The following is a 14,826-nucleotide window of genomic DNA, read 5'->3' on the forward strand; positions in this document are numbered from 1 at the left end:
CCCAGCTGACTTCCTGCCCTTTGGGCAGGGGGCTGGACTCGATGATCTCCCGAGGTCCCTTCCAGCCCTAATGTCTATGAAATCTATGAAACTGCATCGTTACTCCTTTTTTTGCTAGATTTAAAAGCCATGAACATAGAGCAATCTCTTCCCTCGTTGTCCACCTACTAACTTGTTGGATATGGGCAAGGAAAGGAAAACTTCCTTTTAATGCTCTAAGTGCCATATGCCACACGCACACTGACCCCTCTAGATCTATAAATACAAACATGGCCTCGGGAATGAGCCCTTCATCGCTTTGACCCTTTATTGTGTGGTCAGGCAGGAAAAGGCTGTGCTGTGGAAGCAGGCAGGGAGAAATATGGAGCGTAAAAGACTTTGGATAATTGTTTCCAAAACAACAAAGCATGAAGATCCAACATGAAAGAGACCATTCGGCTTAAAGTCCTCATCCTCTTATCATTAAAAAGAAAGAAAGATCAAATAGTGACACATCTGATGCAAAGATTTCGTCTTAAAAGAACAGATCAGTGGCTTTGAGCTGCAACAGCCATCAGGGCCAGCTGTGGAGCAGAAAGAAGATGCATCTTGCTCGTTAATTGTACGTTCAGAGAAAAGCTACAAAGTTTCCCCCAAACTCCAGTTTTTTGCAGACTATTCTCATAACACAGTCAAGGGGGGAACTACCTGAGAGCCCATTAGAGAGCAGGGCTGATTTCCCTCATCCAAGGACCAGGCAATGTGGGTGGCTTGAAGGGAAAAGAAGTCGTCCTCATGACCGAGCTTCTGAATGCAGACACCATTTACTTGCATTCGTACAGGTCATTGCGTTTCCACTTGGTCTGTTCTGGCATTTTGTTGAGAGAGGCTGTTTTCCTCCTGTTTAGCTCAGGTTTGAGAGCCTGCCCTTCACCTTCAGTTCTCATTGACAGTCAAATGAAGCAACACAATGGACTGGATTTTTTTTCTTTGTGGAAAGAAATGGGCTATTTTTATATCCTAGTAACAGCCTCTGGACCGTCTGGAAGATGTGGGAGGTTTTGAAGTAAACATTTTCCCTGATATTTTCTCAGATGGCGGGAAATAATCCGTGTGTAATTAGAGAATCCGATGAGCAGATCTGTGTGTGTGTATATGTGTATACATGCCTAGATTTGTCCATCATACAGATATAAATTGCACTGCTCTTCCCTATAGATTACCAAGGGGTTGAAACCCGTAGGATTGTATAGGAATGTAATGGGGTGCTATAGGCACGTATTTCGTTTATGCCAGCAGAGGATCTGATCGGCTGGGCAACTAGATTTTCATTTCTGCTCCCTATCTCCCAGTGGTCTCACAAGGTCCCTTGCAGCCCTAAATTTCTGTGAATCTGTGACACGCTCTGCCGGCCTTTTCAGATGCCTAACGGTGCTTCACATTGGACACCAGGTGTGATGGAGGTGACTGGAAAACCAAAAATCCTATTTCAGAAAGCTTGTTTGCGACTTTGAAGAAATGCGCTCAGAAGCAGGCGATAGTCTGGACAGGTTGCTCTCCTGGGATGTAGGAGACCAGGTCTAAATTTCTGCTTTTCCCAGGAGCGGGGGTCCCACCAGGCTGGGTAATTGCTTTGATCGTCAGGCTATTGTGCTTTGCCTTTCTGGCTTTGGCCCAGAAATTCCATCGTGGGCTCGTGAAACCTGCCGACGAAAATCTTACTGAAAACACCAAGCTGCCTTGAGCAGTGCTGGATTTCCTTAATCAGCATTCAGATGCTCCTTTAGGAAATTCCTGGACTTGTAACAACGCTCCAGGCAAAATCCTTTGTCTAGATTCAGTCTGCAAGTCCTAGACCTACGCCTCTGCTAACCGAACCGAAGAGCCGGCTCCCTCGACTCGGAAGGATCCCCGACTCGCAAACCTTTCGTGCACGGTCAGCCCATCACAGGGAGACGGAGTGAGGCACCTAATGTGAGTTATGGTATGGCCCCACGTGGCCTAAATCTGCGCTAATTATTATACAGCTCCCTTCCCAAACTGCCCTCTCCCCACAGTTGGCCTTTTCTGTGCCTCCACAAAGGATGGTTGCTAATAGTGTTACCCTCCCACTCAGGAAGGGGAAGTCTCAGGGAGAGAGAGGACCTGCTCAGCTCTGGGAACTGCGATGTACCTGGTTTCTGTCTGAGAAATGCATGTAATGTGGACTCCATCAGAAGCTGGTTCTCTAGGCTGAATCCTCGTACAGACGCTGTTTAGCTTTGCCAAACTAAAATACTGCGCGTCAAATTAGCGAGGAAGGTTCTGTAGGAATCTGACCGAGCTGTTCTCATCAAGGACTTAAACCTGCGTGTTCAAATGGTTGCACGTCCAGCTGACTCCCAAGGAGTCGGTTCCAGTCTGTTGGTTAAATACTTCCTTTTGCAACCGCTGCGTCGTCACATTATGTAACCTGGCTCTTCTAGAGCCGTTCTCATCTACTGGGTAATCGTATACTTGGGACACGGGGGCTGCCTATGGCCAAAATTCCCCTCCAGAACGGCCGGCAAGGCTCAGCGCACATGTGGAGTAGCTAATTTTAAAGCAGCAGCATAGCCTCCATTTCCCTTCTCCCCTTTTCAGGATGCCAAAGCAGTTAGATCACGTTGTGGAGCAGTCGCTTTTGAAAGTTATTTCCTCCTCCTTTTAATCAAACGCATTTCTTTTTCTTTCTTTTGTGTTTCTAGGCAGGGCTCTTATGCTGTGCTGTAGCCTAGAGCAGATGTTTCCTCATCAGTTTATTTAACCAAAAAAAAAAAAAAAGCCTTCTCCAAATGGGGTTTTATAACGGAGATGTTGCTAGTCCCCTGTCAGTATTTTTAATGATGGGGACAAGGTGTTACTTAAATTACAAACAGGCGAAGAAATCAACCCAAGAAGGAGACAGGAAAATGGACATCTGAGATCCAGAGGCAGGGGGGCGACACGGGACTAAAAGACAGACCCATAGGAAGAGAGAGAATAATGTGCTGCGGCACAAATAGCATCTACTAAGTTGGAAGGAAATGCTATGATTTTTATGATACTGCTATAAAAATGATGTCCTGGAGAAGCAATTAAGGCTGTGAACATAAATTTTGCAGCTCTATTTTGCTGGTGTTACACCTGCCTAGTCAATGAGCTGTTAGAGGTATTGTACTATTATTATTATTATGTGCCAGTTTGGATTGTGCTTTCTGGTCCTCTCAGATCAAACTAAATATATACTGAGTCAGGATATACATATAAAACTGTGGAAGAGCAATCAATATTTGCTGTTTGAGCACGTGCTTGCTCGCTACCTTGTTAGATTGCTTGAGATATTCAGGCTTTGAACAAGCCATGACTGCTTCCACAGCATCCAGATTCATGGCTTTCGTTGTCTTGGCACTCAGCCTTGCAAAGCACCACTGCCTTATTTTTTTCAGAGGTGCTGTAGGTCCTAGTGACTTCAGTTGGGGCTGCTCAGCATGTCCTCTCAGCTGCTGGCCAGACCAGTCTTGTGAGGCGTTCACCGACTAACCCCCATTACCTGTAAAATCAGGCCCTGTAGGAGTTATGTAGTCTTTCATCATTCATCCTGCAACACCAGCAACAGCTCTGATGGTGAGTTGGCCCCTCAATGGCTCTTCCACTGACTCGTTCGGTGGCCTTGTGTAGGACACGTCGTTTCTGTGTCTCAGTTTCCATGGCTATGAGGTGTTGAGACCTGGCACTTGCTTCCCAAACATCTGCTCTGTATTAGGAGAGTTGTACCAAATTAACAACGCGGCACCTTTAAACCACTGTAAAACCCTAATGGAGATGCCCACATTTATCTCTTGCACCCCGGCTTCATTTGGTGATGGAAGCTGAATCAAGCTAAGCAAGGGTTAAACTGGTTTCAGTGTGCACCAATTTCAGCTGATTTTGGTCAACCTGTGCAGGTGGTTTAATAGAGAGACACGCTCTTAGCTGAGGTTTAGATGAACGTAAGCATTACCTGAACACTAAGTGCCAAGAGGAATCTGGAAAGTGTAAAGACTCGAGCAGTGCCTACTGTATAAAAAAATAAAAATCTCCAGTAGTCCTTCATCAACTTTAAATAAAGAATAAGAGGATAAGATGCTGCTCTCTGTAAAGCCATCCTCTCAGCTGTTGTTTTGTAGCATTTGAAAGAGTTAAGCCGAAGACTGGAATGTCTTGGGAATGTTGGCAGGGGGAGAGAGCAGCTTTTTTTCCTCCCTCTGGATGGGATCCCAGTCCTCTGAAAGCAAAGTGATGACTTTGGATCTAAGTTTGTTTCTGGGTTTGCTGCTCGGAGCTGGGATGCGAGATGCAACGTAACCAAGGAGCCCTTTGTCAGGGATGTGAAATCGCCTGCCTAGCGCGGGGCTGATATTTTTACCCTGTCCCTGCTGATCTCTGGGTGCAGCAGAATTTGATTTGAGAAGATACATGCAAAGAGAAGCTGTTTCCTGACGGGAGCGGGGGAGGAAGAATCCCAGCAGATTTATTTTGGCTGCAGTCTTTCTTTGCTGCCTTGCTGAAACTTGCTGTGACACTTTAACCTTGCGGTCCGCAAGGAGTCTAGGAACTCGCCAGCCACCCTGGCTTGGGAGCCCTGGGTGCTTCACACAGGTAGTTGGCATGGCTGCCGTCCTCTTTGGCTTTGAGGACCTGTTCTACAGCTGGGACAGCCTGGTGTGGAACTTGACTTCACGGGCTCTGAGGACCTGCCGCTTTGGAAATCTGAGGGTCCTGCAGCTAATGCTGAAGCCATGGTGCATTTCCAGAGCTGTCTACCAGGTAGGTGGTTTTACACCTCTGGACCAAATCATGAGGCCTTTACTCGATCCCTGTACGGGGAAATTCCCAGGGGGCCTAATCCTGCAACAAGGTGAACTCCATGAGCTTCCCATTGCAGTCAGTGAGCACTGAAGATGCTCAACACTCATGGGAAGAAGTCTAGGGGCAGATAAACAGGGTTTGAGGTCCCTGGGAGCTTTTCTGAGTTGGAACAGAAGCCCAGATTTGGCTTTACCCAAGTGGAGGCGCGCATGCAAGCACGTTAGTAAAGGGAAGGGCAGATTCTGGCTAGGGATGTCTTAGGATTTGGGGCATCCTGGATAGAGTCTCCTTGTGAAACGAGGCTGCTCTTTGCCAGTCTGCTCATGCTGTGGGTCCCTGTTCCTTGACTAATCTCAGCTGCTGGACAAATTGCAAAGTATTACGTAGCATGAAGAAATCTAGCCTTGCAGAACTGTAACCTGCATGCAGTAAATAAGATGAAGGGCTGGCTTTAAAATATAACACACGTCACACTAGACTCCCCCTAGGTATCATTCAGCTTTGGGAGAGTCGATTCATTTGCTTGCCTGTTACATATTTTATTTGGGTTTTATGAGGGTTCTAAAAGCCCATCCACAATAGTGGAAGTGGGTCAGGTGATTTTTTTGTGCCTAGGTTAGTGAATTTTTTGGCTAGTTTTGCAAAGCTGTCTCAATTCATTCAGGTAAATGCTATATATAACTTGAGGTAGGGCTGGCATTGTAGAACAAGGTACGTTGTCAGCTCAGCTTCAGGCAAGTAACTTGAGTTCAAATACAGTAGTAAAGACTTGGATACCTTGACTTTTAATTCAGGTGGCAGTCATGGGATATCAAGCTGCTATCTTAATCATCTTCCTAGGTGGTTTGACTTCAATTAGCCAACTTGGATTAGCCAAGAGCAGTTAAGAATTCTTTTTTTTTTTTTTTAATTGTTTCCATATCCTATAACATCACAGTATTTGTTGGTATTGCAGAACTGACCAAGAAACTTGAGAACCCCAGACTTGGGGTTGTGTGATCAGTGATTATATTTGGGGGAAAGGGTATTTTCTACTAGACTTATTTGCTTAGTTTGAGTTATTTCTGGTTTTGGGAGTTGCTGTGTTAAGCACAGCTGCACATAATGGGCCTGACTCAAAGACCATTGAATGTGTCCATCCCCAATAACTTTGAACAGATTCATAGTGTAGTTTAGGAAGAAACAGGTACAGGTACTGAAGTTTTTAAATGCTAATTTGTCCTAAGGCTAGTGAATGGTCCTAACAACTCAAGCCACCCTAGAAAAGCCTCTCTCGTCCCTTTTTCTAGCTGTAGCATTTGCATCAGACGCAGCTCCTGCCATCTGTGTGGAAACTATTGCAATCAGTTGATGAATACTCCATGTGAGCAAAGGCAGACACTCTACACCAGTGTTTCCCAACCTTTCCCAGCCCAAGGCATGCTTACTTTAATAACAATTTTCCATGGCACACCTGTTAAGGCATTCTCCATCCCCATACTTATGAGCTCATTGTAGCTCACTGCCACGGCAAAATTCCACCTGTTCATTTCTGACGGCATGCCCATAAGGAAACGCTGCTCTAGGCCATGCTGGATCTTGCACTGGTGTAAATCCGGAGGTTTGGAATGGAGTTTTTGCTACGAGCTCGGCATATAGGGCAGTATATCGCTGCACTATCCCAGAAGTGGTACAGGAAAGGCATTGTCCATCAGGGCACACAGTTTCTTTCCTACTTACCTCATGCTCTGGGGATAGCCTTTGCAGCAGTCAGCTACCAGTCTGTACCTTTGTGCTGGCTGCTGTGTTAACTGGAATCACGGCTCCACTAAACTCCTTGCCCATCCATTGCCACAGGGTCAATGGTTGATGCTCTGGGCCTGAGTCCAGGTGAGGGCCTGGTAGAAGGAGGGGTTTTATTCCTCCTTATGCCCATGCACAGGGTTGTACTCAGAATTTAGCTCCATGTAACATCCTTTAGAAGCCATGGCCATACGTCCTATGTACCCTGCTGGCTTGGCTTACTGCATTCAACTGACTTGTTTGACTGCTTGGGCAAGCTCAGAGACATTCTCCTAAACAGGGCCTAAATAGCATTGCTACCACCCCATCTGTTCTGCTCTACCAGAGAAATGGCCTTGGCAAATACTGGGGGACTTGCACTTAAATTTGGCATCGATTTGGGATTGGATGAAATAAGCAGCGACTGGAATCTTTGCTCGTTTCTCCAGCTGCACCTGCAAAGCTTTCCCAGCACTAGATAACATCCACAGCTTTCTTTACTTGCTATCTATCACTTATTAGTTTCGAACTCTCTTGCACCTCTGAGATCCAGAGAGGAACGGAAGCAGAAGTGACAAAATAGGACAAGCAAGACTAGGAGAGATGAATTGGTTAGATCACTGTGTTCAACAAGAAGTCATCAGTGGCTCAATGTCTATTTGGAAAGAGGTATCTAGTGGGGATCCCCAGGGGTCTGTCCCAAGTCTGGTATTTTTTTCAAATCTTCATGAATGATTTGGATGATGAAAATGAGTCCACACTTAGCAAATCTGCAGACAACATGAAATTTGGTGGAGTTGCAGACAAGTGTACAGTGCTGCACTTGGGATGAAATAATCGCATGCACAAATGCAGTCTGGGGAATGATTGACTTGGCTGCAGTACTGCAGAGAAGGCCCTGGGGGGTTACTGTAGACCATAAGCTGAATGAGCCAAATATGAGCCAACAGCATGGTCTAGTTGCACAAAAGGCCAACAGCATTTTGGATTGCATTAGCAAAAGTGTTGTTTGCAAATCACGGGAAGTTATTCTTCTGCTCTGTTCAGCACTGACAAGGCCTCACCTGGAGTACAGTATCTAGTTTCAGGCCCTGCACTTGAAGAAGGATAGGAATAGATTTGGAAAAAAAATCCAGCATGACAAAAATGGTCAGAGGCCTGGGGAGCAAGACTTATGAGGAAAGGCTGAAAGAACTAGGGTTAATTAATTTGAAGAAGAAAAGATTATGGGGGGGGATTTGATAACAGTCTTCAAATACCTAAAGGTTGCTTATAGAAAGGATGGCCGCAGGGACAGGACTAGGAGCCATGGTATCAAACTGCAGCAAAGGAAATTTAGGTTGGAGATTAGAAGGACCTTTCTGACTTTTGAGGGTGGTCAAGCATTGGAGCAAGCTATCTAGAGAAATTGTGGCATCCCCATCCCTGGAAATGTTCAAGAGAAGGGTGGACAGACTTGTCTGGGATGGCTTAGTCAGTGATGATCCTGCCATCAAGCAGGAGGGCTGGTCTGTTCCCACCCTATTTTCCTATGATCCCACAAGATTGGACCCCAGGTGTCACTGGCCAATCAGAAGATGAGTCTGCAAGAAAGAGCCTCTTAAATGAGCCAGTTGTCATGAGATTTCTACCCTAGATCAGTAGATAGAGAGGGATGTGACATGCTTTAGGCACAAGCATTGCAACCAGGACTTCTGAGGTCTAACCTAGCTTAAACATTTAGTGGACTTGGGAGTCTCAGTTAGCCCATCAGTAAAGTGGGAGGAATCGCCTTCATGGCTTCCAAGACCGGAGCGTGTGTAATGGCATAAATCTGTGCTGGAAGGGTGGCAGGCAGGGGTTGCATTTGGTCTGCTTACGTTGGCAAGAAAGCTGGACCTTCACTGAGAAGGTGCAGGGTGTTGTAAGGCTGCCATTTCTTGTGAGGTAGGTATAAGATTGTGGGCCATTGTGTGTGTTGCTGGTGCTGATGACAAGGTATGTGCCACTGAATGGAGCAACTTGTCTTGCCATTTAGCTTGCATGTGAACCTGTATAATTGTAGATCCACCTTGCTGACAACAAACTTCCTGCGTTTGTATTTATCACTTCTTAGGCTTTGCATTAAATTCTGTTTTCATTGACCAATCTTAGCTAACACATGCCTTGGTGGTTTTTGTGCATTTTACTGTCTTATGTTTCCTCCAGTTTAACCTGGATATATTTTAATCAGATTGTGACTCTCTTCAAAGACTGCCTGTAAAAGCATTCCTTACTTTGCAACTCCTTCAGCTGCTTCAACATTTAGATGGGCCCACATAATGCCTTGACTACCCAGTTTTTTTGTCTGCCCATGATATATTAATCCTGGCTGCTAATTCATCTTGAAAGCATTTTGTATGTCAGCTGCAAGACCTCTACTTGGAATCAGAACTAAACCACACTTAAGAAGGGAGATTATAGAGATTTGTAAAATTAGAAGCAACATTCTGCCATGCACTCAAAAAAAAAAAAAAAAAAATCCTTTTGTGCATTTTTCTGAAAGCCTCAGCATTGTATATGATTCCAGAATAGAGCTAATAACCTGCCAGCACAACTGCACTAAATGCACATAACTTACTGACTCACCTCTTTTGAGATTGTGGCACTTGTAAGTCAGCGCTTGGGATACTTCCTGTTTAATTTAGGTGATGTGGCAGGGACCAGTCAGGGGGCAAAAGTAGGACAGCTTGCCTGAGAGAAGGGGAATGTCTAGGGAAGTTGCACAAATTTAAGCAGGTGTTGGAGAAATGTTCCTCTAAGAACTCTTGTCCAGCAGTCCTGATCTAGGTCTTTGTAGTTTTTAAGAGCAGGTTAGAGAAACATTTGGATGTGATGGTCCTGAGCTGATCCCACCTTGAGCATGGGATGGCAGTAGCTGACCTCCTGGAGCCCCTTCCAGCTCTGTCTTTGTATGATTCCAGTTACAGCCCTTGGGAGCAGCCTGCTTCTCAGCAGCGTGCTCGCTAGTGGGGCTGAATGATCATCTGGCACTGGCTTGTCACCTGACCGCTGCAATCTTCTGAGGTTAATTTTACATGACCAGGATACAAGGCTTTGTGGGTGGCAAAAAATAGCTGTGACATCCAGAAATCATTGTTAGTAGGCTGGAAGGCTATCAGGGTAGAGACCAGCAACAACAATCTTGGAGCCACCAGAGTGTTGCCAACCAGCTCCCTCGCTGTCTTGCTCCTTCCTGCTGCTGCTTGGGCCTCCAGGATTCATGGATTGAGATTGAGGGTTCTCCCTGATCTGAAAGTTGGTGGTTGGCTGGGAGTGATCGCCCGTGTGGCACCTTGCTTGCTGCTTAGTGGGTGCGTCTACACAAGACGATTACTGCACATTAGCCTAATAACATTGTGTAGTAGCATACCTGTTAAAAACCATGCTAATGGCCTACTGCTCAGTGTTATCAGGCTAATGCATGGTAAACATCACAAAACCATGCGCTGGTTACTGCACGCTTAGTTCGTACTTTATTAAGCAAGTACCAAACTAAATGTGCGGTATCTTAGGTGCATTAATGAATGTGAAGACATACCCAGTGTTTCACTGCTGGACCAAGCTTCCTTCCAGGCCCTGATCCTGAGAACTGTCCATTCTCCTGCTACCAGGTACAGCATGAATACCAGTTGATGTCTGGCAATTGGGCTGTGTGCTGTACAGAACAGCCTATGTCTCAGAGAGTTTACTATCAAAAATAAGGCAAGGGATGGCAAGAGCACACAACAGACAGGGAAGTGCAAGGAAACAGTCATCATAAGCATAACTGTCAACATGAGCAGCTGTCATTGTCATCCTTGTCAACATCATTGTCAACATAAGCACATGCAATTGGCAGCTATAGGACCATAGGAAAGTAGGGTTGGAAGGGACCTCACAAGGTCATCTAGTCCAGTCCCTTGCTCAAGGCAGTAACATGCTTGACTAAACCATCCCAACCAAGTATCGGTCCAACCTGCTCTTGAAAATGTCCAAAGTTGGAGATTCCACAACTTCTGCACGTAGCCTGTTCCAATGTTTGATTACCCTCATAATTAGGGAGTTTCTCCATGATTCAACCTACATTTCTTCTGCTGTAGCTGGAGGATATTGCTCCTAGTCCTGTCCCTTATGGTCACAGAGAAAAGCTCATCTCTGTCCTCTCTGGAATTGTCCTTCCAGTATTTGAAGACTTTTATCAAATCACCCCTCAGTCTTCTGGTCACTATTGACTAGTCCTTTTTCCATAAGAAGAGAAAAAAAGTCTTAAAGATTTGAAATATATTTTCCCCCTGTTATAATGTGACATATTCAAGTGCATTCAGAAAGAGATTTTCCAGCAATCTCAGAAGCATCCAGCTCTGGTCATTGTTGGGAACCAGATTACCGGATTAGATGGGCCAATGTTCTTGCCTGAAAAGGCACCATACCTTCTGGCTATGTGGTGCATGGAGCGAGGATAAGGCTCACTGGGGTCAACTAAAGGAACACTTCCAAATTACAATTTTCTTGGGTAGGATGGAGTGAAAAATAAACTTAAGCAGCCCTTACCAGGGGAGCATGAGGAAAGAGTTCTTTTTTTATTATTATTATTTCTTTCTCCATTTTCTTTTCCCTGTGGGTATTTGGAGCATGCAGTGAAGCTGACTGCTGGCCCTGCCTCTGCACAGCAGAACTGGTGCGGTTCCAGTGTGCAAGGCAACGTGCCAGTCGTGTGTACACACATGACTGGGGCGGGCGACGTATGGAGACGAAGGATCCGTCCCTCCTAGTCATCCCTCTACAAGGGTTTCAGGTCAGAGCTGTTACTGGGGTTTGGGGTTTTCTCATTGTTTCAGGGATGTCATTTTATGGAGACTTGAGTGGATCAGGAGATTGACAGTATGCTAATAAATCTTCACTTATTTCACCAGCACAAATCTATTGCAAGTCACTAACGAGTAAACTGGGATTACATCTACTTCCCAAAGAAAAATGGGGAATAAAAATGCAGTCCAACCTTCATCATTCTGTTGATGTCTACTCGCAGTGTGCGCAGGATACTCATCTGGGCACCCTTGCCTGCAGCCTGGTGCACTTTGCTTTGATTTTGTTTTAATTACTAAGGGAGAGTTTGTACCAGATTTTTCCCCTTAGAGGCTGACGTGCTGTCTCCACCACACAAGCCTTGAAAACATCTGTTGGCCTTGGCCAAATAACCAACAGATTTGTCGTTTTCCTTTTAAAGTTCAATCCAAAACTCATCTGCATGCCGGCGAAGTGCTTGGTGGTTTCCACTAAGCCTCGCCTATGCTGAATTGCAGCTGACATTGTGCCTAAGGGCATCCTTCCAGGATTGAAGTGGGAGCTCATGTGCATGCCAATTCTCTGGGTTGATTTGGGCATCTATATAATCATCCTAACTTTCTTTTATTTTTGATCATTGGTATTTTATTTTGCTTTCTCAGATCCCATGCAGCCTGCCTCATGGCATAGCAGCAGTGCGTTTGCAAAGTCAGATGCCATAGTCACATGTCTGCAATTGTTCTAGACACTCGGGCTTACAGTAGAAAGTGTGTCCTTCGCATTAGAGATTGCAATCCTACTTTTAACGTTGGAATTAACCTGGAGAGCAAATGTAACAGATAAATTCAGACAAGTGTGGTTTGAAATGATCAACCATGTCCTCTGATATATTGGGTATCAGCAACTGAATCTGACTTTTTTCAGGGGGCAATGGGCACCAGTGGCACCACTTGAGATCAGGAAGAACCGCTGGGGCTCAGCACCTCTTGGCTCTGGAGTTGCCAAACATGAGAGGATGCTCTTGGAAGTCTAGGTCTTAGCGATTCAATGACCTAAAAAGGCACTGAGCAAACCAGTCACAATCCCCAAGAATGTAACTATCTGCCTGCGTAGTTTGGCCAAATAACTTTTCTGCGAGTGATTTGTTTGAAAACTATTTATTTCAATTTTGTATTTATGTTTAATTTCTGTTACATTGGTCAACCAAGTCTCCTGATAAGCTCTCTGCATGGTTGGCTGAATCCTAATGAAAAAGAAGAGCAAATTAAGGCACTTCTATTCTGCCCTTTCAATCACTCCTGCTAGAATGTATGGGATTTGGGGATCTAGGTGCATGTTCAGCAGTTCCCACAAGCTGTCTGAACACCAAAAGCAACTTATATAACCCTCTGAATTCTCCTGAAAAAAACACAGCACATTACTTATGAGAATACTCACAAACTGGGGGTGGATTTTATTTATTTATTTATTTATTTTTGCAGGGGAAAGCAAGTGAGAGGGTACAGTGGCAGAAATTAAACATTAATTTTGGTAAATACAATTCAAAACAGCTCTAGTAATATATATTACCTCTTAAAGTGTATTCCACTATTTATTTAAACTATGAGTCTGTGAATAAACTTTCTGGTTTCCTGTGGTGTCTGTGCAATGTCAGCAAATGGTGAGCAGATAAGGGCCTAATGTCACTAGTAAAAATATGTTTACATTACAGCCTGTTTGAAATCCCAGCAGATGGTTGCGGAAAGAAGAGTCCTCCACGAAGTTATGTTAGCAGCATTTGACTGCTCGTGCAATGGGAGTCATTGGTATTTATGCACCTCTTGTTTCCCATGAGGTTGCCAACAATTTACTAATTGTTATCTGTCTTTCACTGATGAGGAGACTGAGGCCTCAAGTGATGAAGTGGCTTGCCCATGGTCATGGAATTGGTCATAGGACCAAAGGCCTCTTTCTTCTCTTATAAAGCATTATAGAGGCCCTCTCACCTGTTCTTCGTGTACCCCGCTGTAGACGGAGTTGGATTGAGAACATAGTGAGGGTATAAACTGAAAATTCAAGGTCTGGATGTGAATGGACTCTAAGTGGTATTACTGGGGCCTGAATTTGTTCCTCTGGGGCTGCCTGTTTAGCGGGGGGGATATGCCCAGGAAAAGCGTAGAGGATGGAGCATGCAGGCGCTGTGTCGCTTTGGAGGGAATAAAAGAGTAAAGGCTGTAGGAAAAAAGACTAAAAAAATGTGATAGCAGAAGGGCAGAGAACAGGAGTCCTTTCAGAGTGCTCAGGACAGAGGATACAAGGATTTCTTCTTGCATCCTGCCCCCATGGTCAAATTTGGGTCCAGAAATAGGCACATACTATGTTGCTTGATCTGTGGCCCTGGCAAGGTCTGTGCTGGTGCACGGTTCCTATGTGAATGGGCTGGCCGATAGGTGTCCTACAGTCTAAAAGTTTCCTCTGCATTTCAAACCTGGAGAAGGTCCAGAGGAGGCCACTCGTGTGGTTGGGGGCCTCCATGGCCAGCCCTAGGAGGAGAGGCTGAAGGACCTAAATCTCTTCAGTCTCCGCAAAAGGAGACTGAGCAGGGATCTTGTGGCTGCCTACAACTTTATCGGGCCACCAGCAGGGACTCGGGGAAAGTCTGTTCACCAGGGCCCCCCTTGGAGTCACCAGGAACGACGGCCACAAGCTGAGGGAGGAGAGGTTTAGGTTGGATATTAGGAAGAACTACTTCACGGTAAGGGTGGCCGGAGCCTGGAACAGGCTTCCCAGAGAGGTGGTGCTCTCACCTTCCCTGGAGATCTTCAGGAGGAAACTGGATAGGCACCTGGCTGGGGTCTTATGACCCCTGCCCAGTGCTCCTTCCTGCCCATGGCGGGGGGTCGGACTCGATCTGTCTAGGTCCCTTCCCACTCACTGATTCTATGAAATCAAACAGAGGAAGGGGATCAAAGAGGTGCGTAGGGAGGATACACAACTGCCAGAAAGTTGGCCCCGGCTCCTCTAATACTATATGCAAAGGTGCAACAAGAGCGGAGCCACCACTGCAGTGTTAGGCTGGAAGATGCTCCGGGAGATCATTTCAACTGAAAACCTTTTCTCCTTGCCCATGGGGCACTGACATTTCACACGCACACAAGCCATCTCTGTACTGCTTCATTGCCAAGACTGGGATGGTCTTTGAGAAAACAAATTCCTACCCACTCCCGCTGCGTTTGCCCTCTGCCAGCTTGTGACTATTATTCCTGGTCACTCCTGGTAGTGCTCAGGGGAACAGGGATCAATGCCTGCTGGTCCCCTCTGGCTAGTTTGTAACAGGCCACTAGATCCCCCTCAGCCTTCTCTTGTGGAGGCTGAACAGGTTCAGGTCCCGTAGCCTCTCCTCATAGGGCCTGCCCTGCTGCCCCCTGACCATGCGAGTGGCCTCCTCTGGACCCTCTCCATGTTGTCCACATC

General features: G+C 45.8%; 1 protein-coding gene across 3 annotated transcripts in view; it reads left to right on the forward strand.

Annotated features, from left to right (window-relative positions):
- FRMD4A (FERM domain containing 4A) overlaps positions 1–14,826 on the forward strand; it is a 289,469-nt gene that overhangs the window by 41,256 nt on the left and 233,387 nt on the right. The window contains exon 1 of one of the 3 annotated variants that reach the window (XM_019543680.1): positions 4,228–4,785. The exons of 1 other annotated variant lie outside the window; for it this stretch is intronic. In XM_019543680.1, coding sequence (XP_019399225.1) covers positions 4,627–4,785 — 159 coding nt within the window. In that variant the 5' untranslated portion in view covers positions 4,228–4,626. Of the gene's footprint in view, positions 1–4,227; positions 4,786–14,826 lie in introns of those variants that run through there. One more of the 3 variants, XM_019543679.1, reaches the window with a different exon arrangement.

The sequence above is a fragment of the Crocodylus porosus genome, unplaced genomic scaffold (assembly GCF_001723895.1).
Source record: "Crocodylus porosus isolate Cpor-Errol unplaced genomic scaffold, CroPor_comp1, whole genome shotgun sequence".
Classification (NCBI taxonomy): Eukaryota; Metazoa; Chordata; order Crocodylia; family Crocodylidae; genus Crocodylus; species Crocodylus porosus.